General features: G+C 40.7%; 1 protein-coding gene across 3 annotated transcripts in view; it reads right to left on the bottom strand.

Annotated features, from left to right (window-relative positions):
• The window catches only part of EPB41L4A (erythrocyte membrane protein band 4.1 like 4A), a 218,207-nt gene that overhangs the window by 76,163 nt on the left and 123,982 nt on the right, over window positions 1-18,062 (bottom strand). For all 3 annotated transcript variants that reach the window (XR_008555830.1, XM_008144480.3, XM_028149759.2), the window contains exons 5-9: window positions 10,562-10,659; window positions 9,309-9,429; window positions 4,217-4,304; window positions 1,769-1,857; window positions 1,090-1,153 (exon numbers count right to left, since the gene is read on the bottom strand). Coding sequence is in view for 2 of the 3 variants with exons in the window: in XM_008144480.3 (XP_008142702.1) it covers window positions 1,090-1,153; window positions 1,769-1,857; window positions 4,217-4,304; window positions 9,309-9,429; window positions 10,562-10,659 (460 nt within the window). In the remaining variant the exon portion in view is untranslated. The remainder of the gene's footprint in view (window positions 1-1,089; window positions 1,154-1,768; window positions 1,858-4,216; window positions 4,305-9,308; window positions 9,430-10,561; window positions 10,660-18,062) is intronic.

Here is an 18,062-nt window from a genome sequence, read left to right as displayed (position 1 = left end):
TCATTTCAAAATCCAATTTTAATTTCATCAATAAATGGCAGCATGTGACACAGTGAAAGGAAAGATCACTGTACTTTTTCTAAAAAAGGAACTGATTAGTAATGTCAGATTTTTTAAATCTGGTGGCACTTAATCTCAGTAGATCAGTTCATTGATTATTCAATGGATATTTACTGAGCACCTGCTACCTGTGAGGTATCACATTCTAGCTGTAGTTACAGTCACACTTTTCCTGTGTCTCAACTTGCAAATGCATAAGCACAGATTTTATTAACCTCCTTTTTACAACAAATATATCTCAACAATTCAATGCCATTCACTTTGAACTTTGCTCTGCATAAAGTTAGTATTGAAGAGAGAGAAGGGTGGATTCTGCTACATCATATTCTCACTCATCTATCCCATAGCAGTACTAGCACTTCAGGGAGCATTATTTTCACAGGTGGATTAAAAGCAAGTTTTAATATCCTTGCCTTCTTTTGCCCAGTTTCCTAAAAGACACCTGTCCAGGCATGAAGGCACCCCCAGGTTCTGACAGGTACTGTGCCCATTACCCACACAACCCTGAGGACACAGCCACGCTGCAGCGGGCGGACCTGCACTTTTGCACCCTCGCCTTACATTCCCCTTTGAAAGCATCCAGAATTTCCCATCTGATTTACCTGCCACACCCAACTAAGGAAACAGCAGAAGTGTGACTCCCTACAGATGGTTTAATTTACTTTTGGACAAAATTAGGATACTTTTTAACCTGTATGCAGGCTGCACCCTTCTGATTATACGAATCCTTCACAGACGGCACCAAAGAGCAAATTACACTAATAAAGACAATCGCCTGCTATTCTCTTTTCTGCTCTAGGAAGGTCTATTTCCCTTCGCTAAAACTAAAGTGACATTTCTCCTTTACCAACTCATTCGTTTCTACCCTGCCCCTCCTTGAGCAGTTGTGCACTTAAGTCCAATAACCAAGTTCCATGTGATTGCAGCTGAAGAAAACACAGCAGTCGTCCTTCACAATGTCTTTGCAGTTATCAATGAGGAGACGAGATCCCCCTTCTCAGCTAAGCTAGGTGCCAAACAAAAACTTACATCTTTTCCCAGTACTCTGAGTTCAAACTGCGTCTCCTTGAAGTGAACCTTTGTAATTCGAGGCCTGAAAAAAAAAAAAAAAAAAGAAGCAGGTGGTGGTGGTGGTACTATTTTTCAGAATTAACCTTTCAGAAGTTCAGTGGGAAAAAGATTGGCTCATACTGTTTCCCTCATATACTACTACGATCACTGTAGAGTTCCCTGTATACCCTTCTGCTCTCTACACCTCCCTAAACCAAACTCCATTCTCAGTCTGTGCTTCTCCAGGAAATGCACGCAAGCTTGGATTCCCCGGCCCTAACAGTGCTGCCTTCCCAGACCCAGTGCAGAGCCAGAGAATCCTTGGTCCCTCTCACACCTTCCCACTTAGTTAGAACTCAGGGTAGTCCTGGAAACCCAGGCCAGCACTGCACACTCGAACGCGTAGGGAATCCTATTACACACAGCTTCCACGGACAAGAGTCCAGAATCACATAGAAAATTTCTCTGAAATTTACAGAGAAAATATTATACTGATATGCATTGGGAGGAACTTTATAGCCAATTTCACTCATATTTATCAACCGCTAGAAATGTACCTGTTTTCTTTTCCCAACCCTTTCACTGACACACAAGTCCCATAAACCCAAAACATACAGTGTATAACTTGAATACCAACTCCGCCACAGTTTATACTTACCAGAAATACTTCCCCACTTGCTTTTTATTCTTGTAGACAACAATACCAACTGGAGTTAATCCTAAGAAATACTCAGATTTGTTTTCTCCCTGCAAAAACAAACATATGCCTATAACTATAAATGTATTCATTTAAACGCCCACTATCAAACTGTAATTGGCCATTCAAACATAATTTGTCAGATTGATATTGGATCTATTTTCTGAAAGTCATCAGCTCAGAAAGCTAGCTAAGCTATGATGGTAGCTAACTTGCTGCTCATTGTTTTAAAAGTTTTAAAGAAATTTTTTCTAGTGCATTCATACTTGCAACCTCAGTTCATTAAAAGAACCTGGACTACTAATCAGGCCTCTGATCGACGCACCCCATTGTTCAACCCTGGCTGCACATTAACTAGAATCACCTATGCAGCTTGAAATGCTGATGCCTGGGTATTACCTGAACCAGTTAAGTCAGAATCTGCAATGAAGGGGCCCAGGCATCAAAAACACAAAAGTGCTCCAGGTGATCCTCCTATGCAGCCAAGGACTAAGAACCACTGGCTTCTACCAACGATCCCTTACCCGGGGCTCACTGATCTTACTTTCTGTTCACCACCACCCTCTCCAGAAAGTTCGGGCAGCCACCTGCAGGCATACCGCTGGATTTTCTGAGGTCACTATCACGCTCCTTCCCACTAACACCTGTGACTTTAAGACTGCTCAGTATCTTCTGATAAAGACTAGAGACGCTTAATTTCCAGGCAATGATAAATCTCAATTAAGAAAATGGGATTCTGAAATGAAAAAGTTGCAGAGTGGGTGCCAAGGACATACACCAAACTGTCTGTTTATGTTCATCTTATTTCTACTCTGAGGTCAAAAAACAGATTGCAAAGTCATAGTCCCAAGGAACATTAGTCAACTAATAAGTTTTGAAAGAATACCAACTGTTGCCCACTTTCAGTTTTAAAATTCAATCTTAAAGGAATGTATGAAAGAGTCTAAAGAATCCAGTTTATTTACCATAAATTCCTACTGCCCACCAACATTGTGACTTGGGATAAACATTACACAAACACACAAGTATTTTGCAGAAGACTCTCTTTTTATACATTTCCTATAAAATACATTTTTTAAAACTGAAAACCTAACAAGATAAGTGTAGCTGGCAGGGGAAAAGATAATTAGCCCAATAAATTTTAGAAGCGTTCATGAAGGACAATTGTATAGAGCATTTAATGATCTAATGAAACTGAAATTTAATATATCAGGGAACTACTACTTTCCCCCATATATGTAACTTTCATTACCACAGTAATGGTATATATACTCAGGGACACATCTAACTCTTTACAAACTCTGAAAACCAAAAGACATATTACAAAATAAATGCATGACTGAGTTATTTACATTACAGTAAATTTATCAGGGTTCCTTAAAAATTGAGTCCCCTAATCCAACTGACAAACACTCTGCCTTTTATAATCTTTAGCAATTCATTTCCTGTAAAGGTACAGGGCTCATTTTCTCAAATAATCAAATTTGACTATTGCTAACTAAACTCATAAAATGAAAGGCAATCACATTTCAATCTCACTGGCATAGAATAATCAATTGATAACCTTAGAGAAGTGGTTCAAAGGTTAAGACCAGATCCAGAACATTCAACACAGATTCAGTATAATTGCTCAGTGACTATATTCAGCAAGTTTTCATCAGTTACTAAAGAAAATCTGCAAATATATTTCTCATAATGCAGTGGCAAAAACTACAATAGATGCCCGACCAGTGTGGTTCAGTGGTAGAGCGTCAACCTATGAACCAGGTCACTGTTTGATTCCTGGTCAGGGCACATGCCCAGGTTGTGAGCTCAATACCCAGTGGGAGACATGCAAGAGGCAACCAAGCAATGATTCCCTCTCATCATTGATGTTTCTATCTCTCTCTCCCTCTTCCTTCCTCTCTGAAATCAATAAAAATATATTTTTAAAAAACTACAATAGGCAGTAACTATAATATTGACAGAACCCACAGATGCAATAAAGAACCACAAATAGTTGTAGCTGTACTGTTGTCTAACGCCTACTTTAAGTAATTTTATTAATGTTTTTCAGCCGTAAAACCTATTTTTGGAAAACCCTCCTGTTTTCTGCCTAATACAATCAATTACAGACCAATTTTAAATTGTTTTGACGTTTAGCTAAGCCCCTTGGAACTGTTTTCCAGATTGTGTTTTCAAGCCCAGTTAATTGTTTTCTACACATGGAAATATAATCACAGACTTCTATGCAAAACTCATTAGGATTTAATCCACACAAGAGATTCTCTGTGTTTGAAAAACACAGATGAAAAAGCATCATCTGCTTTCCACACAACAGGATTGCAGCTTTCCTTTGGGAGTTTCAGTGGCACTTTAAGAAAAATGTCATCAGATTAAAATATTTTGTGTTAATTAAATGTTACTCACATAGACGGGATGGAGGTCAACGCCGTACATCTCCAGGGATTTTGCAGTCCTCAAGTAATTCAGCTCTGCTTCAGAAGGAGCCTGACCCCTGAACCCAGCACAAAAACAAAGAGCTTACTCTATGACAGCCACAACACAGGGAATGAAACCATGTTCGCCATGTTCTCTGGAAAAAGAAGTAACCCTTTGTGCTAGTGCAAACCCAAGTCTTTGTACTTCAAGAAGCCCCTTGCCTTCTTGATGACAAAATTGTACACCCCTGAAACAAGGTGACACTTGTATCAAGTTGATTTCATTTACCGAGTCTATTTTTGTTCATTATAGCCAGTCCCAATGTCCGAGCATATATGAAAAATTCTCCATTTCAGAAACCCCGAGAGAGATTAGTAAGAATACAAGCACTCAAATTAAAAAAGTATACCCTGACAAAGAGTGCAAAGCCTCCATACACCAGCAGCTCTCCACCAGGAGCAAGAGGGGTGAGAGCAGTGGTGGGTAGCAAGAAGAGAATGGGCTCCCCACCACCCAACTGGGGTCTCAGCAGTATCTCCTGAGCACAGCAGTTTGGTATTTAGAAATTGTAAAAAATACTAGTCATTGTCTTAATACAAAGGATAGACATATTCCCCAAATCTTTATTGGTGATAATATACAGAAAATAGCATTCATTCCTAATGAGGGTGAGAATTGGCCAAGAATCTCCATGGATGATTGGAAATGGTGTGTGTGGGGTGTGTGTGTGTGTGTGTGTGTGTGTGTGTGTGTGTGTGTGTGCGTAAGAAAGAAAAGAGGGATTTCTTTAATGGCTAACAAAAGGAGCTGTAAATTTTTTTAAATTAAGAAATTATTTTGATGCAGCTATGGTACCCTGGAAAACCCAGTCATAAACCATACTTTTCAAATCTATGAAGACCACGACCACTCATAGAAAATTAGACACAACAGAGAGAAACCAAGATGGCAGCAAAGGTAAACAACTACACTGCCGCCTCGCACAACAATTTCAAAACTACAACTAAAAGACAAAACGTCTACCACCCAGAACCACCGGAAAGCTGGCTGAGTGGAAGTTTTACAACTAGAAGGAAAGAGAAAGGAGCACAAACGCTGAAAAGCTGAGGTACGGAGGCATGCGAATCGGGCTGGTGGCGGGCGACTAGGCGCGCGGTTTTTCAACCCCAAGGGAGACAAGCTCCCGATCACTCTGAAATCCAGTTCCTGGGCACTCGCAGGGGACCCAGATGCCTATGGAGAGAAGCTGGACTGTGGGCCATCGGGTTGGAAAGTGAGGGTGACTTTTTTGCAGAGGTGCGCCCAGCAATCAGTGTTTACTGCGCTGGAGCGTGGGACACGGGGACTTGGAAACGTGGAAAGGCAGAGAAGTCTGGCTGGCAGCCATCGCTGTTTGCCATGCCCTAGCCTAGTGACTCCCTGAGATCCCGCCCCACCCTGAGACCCCGCCCCGCACATTCTACAAACCCACCCAGGCTCCACACAGCGGCTTTTGCATATAAATGGCCTGCCCTGTGGCAGCTTAACCAAATAAACTGCAGCTCCACTCAGACTGCTCCAAAACCACCAAATCCCCATGCAAAGAGGAGAAAACTGTAGTTCTTGCTGTAGCTCCTGCTGGTGGCCTCAGACAGTAGCTGACCTGCACCCCATTGGAGATCCAGAAACTAGTGTATCTAGTGGTCTGTGTGAGACGACACCAGATTTCAACTACTCTCATAAGGGACACATTCAAGAGGCAGACTCAGTGAGCACCAAAGCCCTACTGGAACAAGTCCTGCCCCATAAACGTGTATCCAGCACAGCAATTCTTCCATTATAGACACAGCAGGTCCTCACAGCCAATTGGCCTGGAGGTCAATTCCTCCCAGTGACACCAACAACAATCAAGACTTAACTACAACAAGGCTGTACACACAGTCCACAAAGGGGTGCACCAAGAGTGTCCACCTCAGGTAACTGGGAAGCTGACCCATTGAACCATATAGGACACCTAGCACACAAAGCCACCCTACCAACTCAGGGAAGCAGTGAAAATGCGGAGACAAGGAAACAGATCACAAACGAAAGAAATGGAGGAGAACAAACGACTGGATATAGAGTTCAAAACCACGGTTATAAGGTTTTTCAAGAATTTCCTAGAAAAGGCCGATAAATTTAACGAGACCCTCGAGGATATGAGCGAGACCCTTGAGGATATGAAAACGGACCAACTAGAAATTAAACATACACTGACTGAAATAAAAATATTATACAGAGACCCAACAGCAGACTAGAGGAACCCAAGAATCAAGTCGAAGATTTGGAATACAAAGAGGCAAAGGACACTCCTCTGGAGAAGCAAGAGGAGAAGAAAATACAGAAAGTTGAAGATAAGTGTAAGAAGCCTCTGGGACAAATTTAAGCGTACCAACATCCGAATTATGGGGGTGCCAGAAGAGAGAGAGCAAGACACTGAAAACCTATTTGAAGAAATAATGACCGAAAACTTCCCCCACCTGGTGAAAGAAATAGACTTACAAGTCCAGGAAGCACAGAGAACCCCAAACAAAAGGAATCCAAAGAGGACCACACCAAGACACATCATAATTAAAATGCCAAGGCCAAAAGACAAAGAGAGAATATTAAAAGCAGCAAGAGAAAAACAGTTAGTTACCTACAAGGGAGCACCCATACGATTATCAGCTGATTTCTCAATAGAAACTATGCAGGCCAGACGGGAGTGTCAAGAAATATTCAAAGTGATGAATAGCAAGAACCTACAACCAAGATTACTCTACCCAGCAAAGTTATCATTCAGAATTGAAGGGCAGATAAAGAGCTTCATAGATAAGAAAAAGCTAAAGGAGTTCATCACCACCAAGCCAGTATTATATGAAAAGCTGAAAGGTATTCTCTAAAAAGAGGAAAAAGAAGAAAAAAGTAAAGATAAAAATTATGAACAACAAATACACGTCTATCAACAAGTGAATCTAAAACTCAAGTGAATTAAAAATCTGAGGAACAGAATAAACTGGTGAATATAATAGAGTCAGGGGCAGAGAGTGGGAGTGGATTGATAATTCTCAGGGGGAAAGGGGTGTCTGTGTGGGGGGTACGGGAAGAGACTGGACAAAAATCATACACCTATGGATGAGGACAGCGGGGGAGAGGTAAGGGCAGAGGGAGGGGTAGGAACCGGGTGGAGGGGAGGGGGGGGGGAGGGGAGAAGAAACAACTGTAATCATCTGAACAATAAAGATCTATATAAAATAAAAAAATAAAATAAAATAAATAAATAAATAAAAAGAAAATTAGACACAACAAAGCTACCAAACTTTGATCAAGCTTTCTTCTCTTAGAAATAACAGTCACACTGTCAACATCATTGCATAAAATATGTAAGGCCCTTCACTCAAAGCTCCTTGATAATTTCAAAATGTAACTGTACTTTGAAACTCCTAGTAGAATTAGTATTCTCAGAATAGGCCAAACACACTGCCCTTCACAACGTTGTTACAGGCACTGCTGTTACTAGCACCCACTTCAGCAAAACCGTAAAGTGAAGGACTCTATAATCAGCTGGAGAGCATTCTGGTGCATGCTAATACGAGATGGAGAGCCTGGTTTCCCTGATTGCAATTCAGCAATTGACTTCTCTGCTACTCACTGAAACAGATCCTTTAGGCAAACATTTTTTGTTGACCAGATTAATTCTGCATTTTTTTTTCCCCTTCACTATAATACATCTAAAAACAAGCAAATTCAAGAGGGAATGTTACATAAGAGGCAATAAAGCAAAGTTAATCAGTATAGAGGATTTAACCAAAATAACTATAATTAAATTATGACTTCAATGCTACAGGCCATTACTTGAAAATCCTACTAGGGACTCGGGTATATTCTCAAAGGTTCATGTAGTGTTAACATAATACCCTCTGAGGCTCCACACTGGTGTCATCATGATTTTCAGATTCATTGCTATAGACTGAATAAGACTTTGCTTATAACTGTGAATAATTTACATACTTATGACTTAGCAGATCCAGAATACATTAAAGCTTTTGTGGTTATAAATTATATTTATAGTTTAAAAAACATTTCACAAGATCCTGGTGACTGAAAAAGTAGAAGACTGCGAAATACGGTATATACAGCATGACTCCATTTATGTAAAATCATACACAAATCTATACAGAATACATTTTCTCTAGGGGAAATTATTCATAGAGAGAGGTCTAAAAGGCCATTAACAAAAAATATCTTGACTGTCCTTATATGTTATAAATTGTTTGAATTTTCTATGAGCTTCTTAGTGTTATAAGCAGTTAAAACTTGAAAAAGAAAAAGAATACTAGAATGTTCCAGGCAAAAGTGAAGAATTTATCATTCTAAAAACTCACTGAGCCTGCCAATAGCAAAGGATGGTGGTTGATGTAATATAAAATGTTATTTTTCCAGCTTTATTGAGATATAATTAACTGATATTTTGTACGTTTAAGGTGTAGTGTGTGTTTGATACATTTTAAAAAGGTATTTTTTTTTTATTGATTTCAAACAGGAAGGGAGAGGGAGAAAGACAGAAACATCAATGACGAGAGAGAATCATTGAACACTGTCTCCTGCATGCCCCTCCTGGGGATCAAGCCCTCAACTCGGGCATATGCCCTGACCAGGAATCGAACAGTGACCTCCTGGTTCATAGGTTGATGCTCAACCACTGAGCAATGCTGGCCGAGTTATTTGGTACAGTTTTATATTTCAAAATGATGGCCACCATAGCTTAGCTATTATCTCCATCTTATCACCATTTCTTTTTTGTGGTGAGACCTACATTTAAGATCTACTCTCTTTGCTACTTTCAAGTATATGGATGGACCCTGAGGGTATTATGCTAAGTAAAATAAATCAGAGAAAAACAAACATGGTATCTCTTGTATGCAAAACCCAAAAAAGCCAATCTCATAGAAACAGAGACTGGAACAGTGGCTCCCAGGGGCTGGTAATCAGGTTGGGGGACATGGGAGAGACGTTGGTCAAAGATGACGTCTGGGGATCTAATGTACAGCCTGTTAATTATAGTTAATAACATGATTCTTACATTAGAGTTTTATGAATTCTCTCTATGGCTTCTTCAAGTTCTTCCTTCTGATCAGGAACAAACCGGTATTCTGACACATATCCTGCAGTATGCTTATACGGGTCATAATCTCCAAGTTCAGCTAAAAAAGGAAAAAAATTATAATTTTTTTTCATTTTAGGAAAATATTCTCCTCCAATATACAGGAATACAAATATTCCTATCATGCTTAAACATGTTCTTCAAATGCCTTATTAATAATTCACATATATGTAAATAGTTTTAGTAGAAAATAACTCGGTATTAAAAAATACCTTATCCTAAAAACATATGTTCTGTGTTTTTGCTTTCTGAAAGACTATAATTATTTTCATTCTAATTATTCTTATCATTTAAATGAAAAAAGTTATAAACAATTTAGAGTACAGACATTGGAAATATTAGAAGTGAATAACAGCCATGACCCCAATATATCCTCTCAGACAATGACACCAAGAAATAGAGCATGTGATTCAAAATGTATTTGCCACACATAATGGTCATGAAAATATAATACAATGCTGCACATAACCCCATTACAGTTTATACAAAGAAGCAAAATGCAACCAGAAAGCTTAGTATATTATGCTTATAAAAAATCCTCTTCCTTACATTAATAATGCACCTTACAAACCCAACCAAGTTCCTCTCTGCGACATTATTCCTAGGATATTTTTTCTAGGCTGTGTCTAATCTGCAAAGGCCATTCAAAGACAGGGAACATGCTGTATCATTGCCCACATCCTCAGCCTGTCTCAAAAGTGACAATGCGACCTGGAAATGCCCCCAGGGGAGCAAATATCAATGCCAAGAGCTGAAGTGCAGTGAGCGCCCAGCCTGTGCCACACTCTGCACTGGCGCTGGCAACTGACCGCGTAGGGTCTTCACGACAGCTGCCTGGAAGCAGCGTGGTCTCTGAGACACAACAGCTCCGGGGAACAATGAGCTCAGGTGGAACAGAGGGGAGAACAGGTTTTCAGACCCTCCACTTCATCTAGAATCAATGCTATTCCTGTGACTAAACCTGCACGGGACCCACCACTAGGAATGTATAACTGGCTTCGTGTTGACCTCTTCCGAAGGAACCTGATTAAAACCTGATTGACTAAATTCAATTTTTTTTTCCAGTAAAACATTTTGATAAGAAACATTTTAGCATATAAACTCCCTTAAAAAGACAAATTCAAACACTGTTCTTAAAATCTCAGCAGCAAATGTACGTCGGTGGAACCTACACTGGACGGCATAAGCTCCCAGCTGAGCAGCAGTGCTGGCAGGGCAGGGCAGCCGGCCCTGAAGGACATCTTGCTTCACCTGCAGGAAAAACTGGTATCTAAAAGAGAAATGGAAAACGAGATTAATGATATCTTACACTACCCAGACCTGCAGCTTCAGAGCCTGACTAATGAAAATAAAATGCTTCCTGGTTTTTTGTATGACGGGGGCTGCTGCGTGAACAGACTGCAAGCACCCTCTACAGGGGCAAGGCAGGGTAGTGACTAAAAGGAGAAGGCGCTCCACTTAGACTGGCTGGACTGCATCCCAGCCCGAGTACTCCGCAGGCGGTGGCCGCAGTCGGCTGCCTGACCTCTCTAACAGCCACCTCCTCACCTGTAAAACTCAGGCAGGGAAGTCGCTACACCTCACAGGGCTGATGTGGAGGGTCCACGTAAGATACTGTTACATTGTCATTACTGCCACGGCCACTACTGCTGTGACAACATGCTCATAATGGGAGGAACACATCACAAGGACCCAGCCCTGATGACATGTTATCTACAGGGTGTAAAATCATCTGTGCAGGACAAAAGGTCATGATAGTGTCATTCCATCAATCCTCCCGCTTATTAAGACCCTGCCCATTATCTGCAGCTTTGCTCATCCCATTTGCCTAAAGAACACCTGTTATCATAATAGTGCCACCCACTGTTCTAAACACTGTAAAGATAGTAACTCATTCCAAGTATTTTACATACAATAACGTATATAAGACTTTAAAATGAAGTCAGGACTATTACCACCTCCATTTTGCAGATGAAGAAACTAACAGACACAAAGAGATGAAGTAACTTGTCCAAGATCTCACAAGAGCTAAGGAGCAGAGCCAGACCTGGATTCTAGGGCACCTGACCCTAGATCTCTCTTAATGAGGCAACTCTGGCTAGCTTCCCACCCTCCACCTACCTGCCCTCCATTCAGGCTTTCTGCCAGTGGGTTGAGAGAGACCAGAGGTTTATGAACCAATACAATGAATCATCAACACAAGCCCCAGACACCATCTCTCTCCCTGTCTCTTTCTCAGATACACACACACACACACACACACACACACACACACACACACACACACACACACACACACACACACACACACACACACACACACACACACCAGGCTGTCCTTTGTGATTTATCTTTCTTTGCAACATGTCATAGGGAAGGGGCAGGAAAAAAAAAAAGCAAAGAATGAGTTCTAAAAATCAGTTGTGATAAATTTCTCTTTTCCAAATGCTCACAACCAAAGCCCTTAGTGAGGATATCCAAATGTTAGCTGCTACTCTTATTATTTCTAGAAGACTGATATCAACTTTGTGCCCACAGGCTTAAGTGAAAACCTGCTTCACAGCCTGTGCTTTTCCACTGCCAATAAATGGCACCACAGTTCTCCAGACACCCAAGTAAGAGAAACCTAGGAACAATGTGTAAGTCCTGGCACCCAAATTCTCTCTCTAAATCTGCTGTTCTGGAAATCCATACACTTCTCTCCATCTCCTACTCCAAGTCACTACCCTCCAAGTACCCAGTGGATTTCTAAAACCTTCATGTTCTGCCATCATTCAAACTAATCTCCCTTCCAAACTGCCTTCCTATGAGGTAAATAGGATCAGGTCTCTCCCTTGTTAAGAAAACAAACAAAAAACAACCCTGGGTCTTCAGGATTAAGATCAAGATCGTAAAGATAGCTTGTTAAAACCTCTGCTTACTTCCTGAGCCAAATCTCTTGCCATTAACCACTGACTTCCCATCACCACCACTGCCTACCACTCACATTTTCCAGCTCCCCTTAATCACATTTCATTCCCTGAATGCTTGGCTACCAAATCCACTTTGTTATAGTCATCTGTGTTCCTCTTGAAGAGGAGTAAAGTGATATTAGCAGAAATTAAATGCAAAAGCTTATAACGAAAGAGACATTTCACTAGAATTACTACTGCTTGATAGAAACTTGCATTTAGCTACACTTTATTTTTTTCTTTTTTAGAAAATGGGTCACAGATGAATATTTGACTTGCTGTATTAAGACGTTTATAACATCTGACTGAATAGTCAAATCCTTTGCCAAATACAGAAACTGAGAGATCTAATCCCATAAGAGTTTGCTTCAAAGAGAAAGGGAAAAGAGAAACAGAGGGAGGTGAATAACAAAGACAGAGCTGAAACAGAGAGAGAAAGACAAACAGATACAAAGGACAGGAACCATAACCCATTGTTAACTCTACTCCCACTCTAGAGGGCTCAGCACACAGTAGCTACTCAATAAAGAACTGCTGTCTTGATGGATGGCTTTATGAATGAACAGACGGATGGATGAAAATGGGAAAAACTGAACATTCTTTGCTGTCTCTGAGAAACTCATGAAGAAAAAGAAAAAAAGGACATCTGTTCAAACTTCTCTAGATAACTTGCCTTTCAAAGACACTAGAAATCTTTAAGTCATTGCATAAAAAATCCGCTAAAATCAAGGAAGACAAACTATTTTTAATTAGGAACGTGATTAATCTTTATGATTGTAAGCATTATGTTAGTCTTATATAAGACTAATTTATGACACAGTAAATTCTATTTTTATATGCCAAACAAACACTATATCATGGTCCTGTTTGTAATTAACTGTATATAAATCATTTTGTCCATTTTATGGGACTTAGAGTACAACCAAATATTTTACTTAAATTACAGATTTAGAGTAGCTGGGCCTTTTCATCTGTCATTCTTTACTTTTCTTCTCCTTCCTTCCTTCTCTTCCTTCCTTCCTTCCTTCCTTCCTTCCTTCCTTCCTTTAAAATTGATTTTAGAGGAAAGGAGGGAGGGAGGGAGAGAGAAACATCAACTTGTTCTACTTATTTATGCATTCATTCGTTGATTTTTGTATGTGCCCTGACCAGGATCGAACCCACGACCTTGGCATATAGGGATGATGCTCTAGTCCACTGAGCTACCCAGCCAGGGCTCTTAATCATTCTGATTAAGGCTATGAATGGATGCTTGGGTCATTGTTTATCTCTGGTTTTAGGGTGAATCTACATTCTAGTTTACCTAGGACTGTTCTAGTTGTGCCTATTATACATGCCCAAGTATTAATCTCCTAGTCATTCTGCAGTGTCAGGGTTTGAACAATAAATTATATTGTGACCCTAGTTATATTTTACCCCTATTGGGGGAAAAAAGATGCTGACTAAAAATGATCCACTTAATAAGGAATCTTTCCAGAACACATTCTGATGCAAAGCAGAGCTTCATAAAGCAACGACTGGCCATCTTTTTGTGTAAATTACCACACTGGTGTGCATGCACTATCTCCCAAGCTAGATGTGGGCTCTGGGGAAGAAGTGCTCCATCTTCCCTTACTGCAACACTACAACCCGTACAGCACAAGAGAAGGGCTGAAATACTGGCCTCACAGTTTCCTGTGGATCTGCTGTTCAATGAAGACAGCTGAATTGATACCAAGGATGTTCGAACCATGAACAATTTAGCACGTATCAGAGGCGAGAAGAATGGGCAAAGAAGGTTTGCTCAGAGAAGGGGCAGGGAGACCCTGTTCTTTCAGGAGCCCAGACAGAAAGTTCTCCTGACCAAACAGCCTGAGGAGCACCTGGTGAGGAATCGGAAAGGCGTGGGGACAAGCAGAAGTCTGATTTTTGGGTGCCAGCTGAACGTGACCCTGAAGGAGAGCTCCTATTCACACAGAAGCAGGGTTGGTTTCTGCACCACAGAGAGGGAACACAGCACGGGACAGCAGCTGAATCGCTTTGGATTAACTTAAATGCGAGGGACAGAGGGAAATGTTTAAATAATAGCATAATATTAAACACTGTGGAGGAAATAGAATGTATAGCTTAAGAAGAAAAATAGTAGAGGAAGCAACCACTAATTCTCAAGAGAAAGGGACAAAGAAGTTCTGAAATAACACTTTAGCCTCGGAGGTTTAAAACTGATGGTTAAAATACAGGAAAAGTAGCAATAGTATCACCTTACATTTGTATAATCCATTAAAGTTCACAAATTTCTTTTGCATCAATACTGGAAATCAACCCTCCCTTCAACTCTGATGAACTAAGGACCACTATCTTCACGGAGAGACAGGGACTCTGGAAGTGGACATGTAACTGAAGGTCACTCAGCTACCAAAGAAGCTGAAACAAGCTAATCTTCACAATGTGAAAAATATGGATTGCCAAAGTAGTAATAACACTTGACAAGCTTAATGTCAATCCCCAGAAAATACTATAAAATATTACAAAACAGAGACCCGTTTTCAAAAGCTAAACAGTGTTCATTATGAACCAGTCATTTGGAACCAACATTATTTTCTTTTGTAGAAATAGTTGTTAGATCCTTAAAAGTTCAGGCAAATTTCAATGGCCTCACAGATAGCGGTGTCAGCAAAGCAATGCAGTCTGTCTGTCCTCCCTCCTCGGACTGAAACCCTACCTTTCTTTGGTCCCTACTGAATCTCCTTGGTACTCAGTGCGCTGAAACATGATGCTCCATGTAGTCACTGAATGAAGGGTAGGTGAGTGAGTGAATTCTGTCTTTTCATACAAATTCAAGAAATGCAGGCTAGAGGCAATAGTAGGATAATTCATAGTTAAATGAACAACTACACCCAGGAAGTTCTGATTAGTGGACTGATTTTAATCTGAAAGACCTGTCTCAGGGCTCCAGTTGGTCTTTTCCTCCCTAGTTTTGTAATCAATAATTTGAAAATGTAAAATAATTATTATTGTTTCCATTTTAGCTAACTGTACCATCTACGTACATTTTTGCATTGTAAGCACTTTGCATGTATTGTCATATATTCCTCCAACATCTTTTTGAAGAAATAGTTTAATTCCATTTTACAGATGAGAATCCTATATAATAAAAGGCTAATATGCAAATAGACCGAATGGTGGAACAACCGAACAACTGGTCGCTATGACGTGGTACCATCAGCAGGTGCAAGCAGTGGCTACTTGCCCCAATCGCCCCTCAGGGCTTCTCTAACTCCCCCTGCTCCTGAGGGGTGATCAGGGCCAGCAGCCGCCTCTCGCACCAGCTTCCAGCGACGGCCCTGCTCACACCCACTGCTGGCACCAGAGCTGCAACTCACGTCCACTGCCAGTGCCAGCCCCACTCACACCCACAGCCGGCACCCAGCACTGGTCCTGATCTCTCAGCACTGTCAGTGAGTCTGAGCGGCAGCTGCCAGCCCCAATCGCCCCTGAGGGCTTCTCCACCTCCCCCTGCTCCTGAGGGGCAATCGGGGCAGCAGCTGCCACTTGCACCCACTGATGGCACCAGCCCCACTCGCACCCGCTGCTAGCGCCAGCCCCAATGGCTCCATGCTATCAGCAGGTGCGAGTGGGGCCGGCACTGTCAGCACATCGGAGTGGCAGCGGCAGGAACAGGGCTGCCAGCAGATAGGGGACCAGGGTCTGAGGTGGGAGGGGCCAGGCAGGGGCATGGAGGATGGGCCGCAGCCTCATGGCCCACAGTTCCTTTCAAGGTGCACAAATTCGTGCACTGGGCCCCTAGTACAGATTATACTAGTAAAAAGGTTAGGTAAGCTTCTCGAGATTATACAACTAGTGAGTAGCAGAGTAAGGATGCAGACCTCAGCCTGTCTGACTCCAAAGCCCATCTCTTTAACCCATACTGCATTATGCTCACCAAATGTCCAGAGGGCTCAGAGCTATGAATGACATGGAATACACTGAAGGCTGTCATAATATTTTGAATTGGAATTGAAGATAAGTTTAACAGATGTCATGAGGACACGAATTACTTTAAGGACTGACAAGAGGGGCGAGATTATACTTATTCTGCATAGACCTAGAAAGAAAACCTAGTTCCAGGCACTTGTTACCGAGTTTCCCATTGCTTTGCGAAGAGTAAGGTTTCCTATCTTTAAAATATTTATAAAGAAGCAGGCTGACATACCAGGGATGTTCCATAAAGTTGAAGGTTAGGGTATATGACCTTGGAGTCCCCCAACTTTGTTTATATCAGTACACATTTTAGAGCACATAACAGGTACTCCAAGTTTATATGATTCTTTCCCTTACATTTCTCATGGTCTGGAACCTTACTTTCCTGTGTATCCCATTCACCTTTAGCCTTTTGTTCTCTAAATACAACATCCTTCTGGAATACTACCTAGTATAATCATACATGTACATGAGAAGATTCAACGCAGCACTATCTATAATTTTTAAAAAGGAAACAAGCTGGAGAGCCCACCACAAGGCACGGCCAAATAAACTGTGTAATACGATGCAGGAGTAAAACGAATGGGTTCAATACTGCAAGACATCTGAACAATACGTAGGAAACAATGGTTACCAAAAAATGTGGAAGAATTGTATGTATAAGCATGTTTACCACAGCATTATTTTTCATATAAAAAATTATAAACAACTTAAGAGCCACTACAGAGAAGGCCAGAAACTTTTTCAAAAGAACTGAAGCAAGATAAAGGTTCAATTTGAAAAGGCTGGCCTAAGTAGACTCATCTTTTAATAACGTATACTGGAGAATTTTGTTTTTTGGTTTCAGTTTTTTCTTTTGCCAAAATTATCTCATGCAATTGACTCCTTTTAAAAAGTCCATTTTGCCTACCAACTTAACATATTCATGCAAATCATTGACTTTATCTTCAGGACACACTAAGAATAAGTGCACAGTAATATCACATTAAATACACATTTAATTTACCTAAATTCAACTATATGTTTTTGACAATAAAAATAAATTATAAATTGTGGTCATTACATGTAAGCCAATTATATCATCTGGTTCTTAACTATATGATCTGGTCTAATACCTGAGGAAAAACAGGTGGCACTGAATTATTTGTGGGTTTGTACATAACACCAATCTATGTATTCTGTTAATGAGCTGTTAGGAAATGTCTGGTCATCATTAATATCTGGTGAACAGATGGGACATAATGCATTATAAGACACTGTTCTCCTCCTCCTCCCACCCCCCCCCCCGCCCCCTGCCTTCTTAACATTAAATCACTTATCTTTTGGAACCTAACCCTCATGTAAGATGGAACTCCACTGAACTGCAGAACTAGGAGAAAATGAAATAATAAATGCTAACATTTATCAGGCACTTACTATGAGGCAAACACAACAAACTACAGTTGACCCTTGAGCAGCATATGGATTTGTGGAGCTGATGCCCCATGCAGTTGAAAATTCATACATAACTTTGGACTCCCTCAAAACTTAATTCTTAACAGCCTACTATTGACTGGAAGCCTTACCAATAACAGTCAAGACATATTCTGTAAGTTATATGTGTTGTACTGTATTCTTACAATAAAGCAAGAGAAAAGAAAATATTACTAAGAAAATCACAAGGAAGAAAGAATACATTTACAGCATTTAGTGAAAAAAGTCCACGTACAAGTGGACCCACTCAGTTCAAACCGGTGTTGTTCACGGGTCAACTGTGTAAGAG

The sequence above is a fragment of the Eptesicus fuscus genome, chromosome 4 (assembly GCF_027574615.1).
Source record: "Eptesicus fuscus isolate TK198812 chromosome 4, DD_ASM_mEF_20220401, whole genome shotgun sequence".
In the NCBI taxonomy this organism is placed as follows: domain Eukaryota; kingdom Metazoa; phylum Chordata; class Mammalia; order Chiroptera; family Vespertilionidae; genus Eptesicus; species Eptesicus fuscus.
Note: the sequence above shows the minus strand (reverse complement) of the source record. Positions and strands in the feature narration are given on the sequence as shown.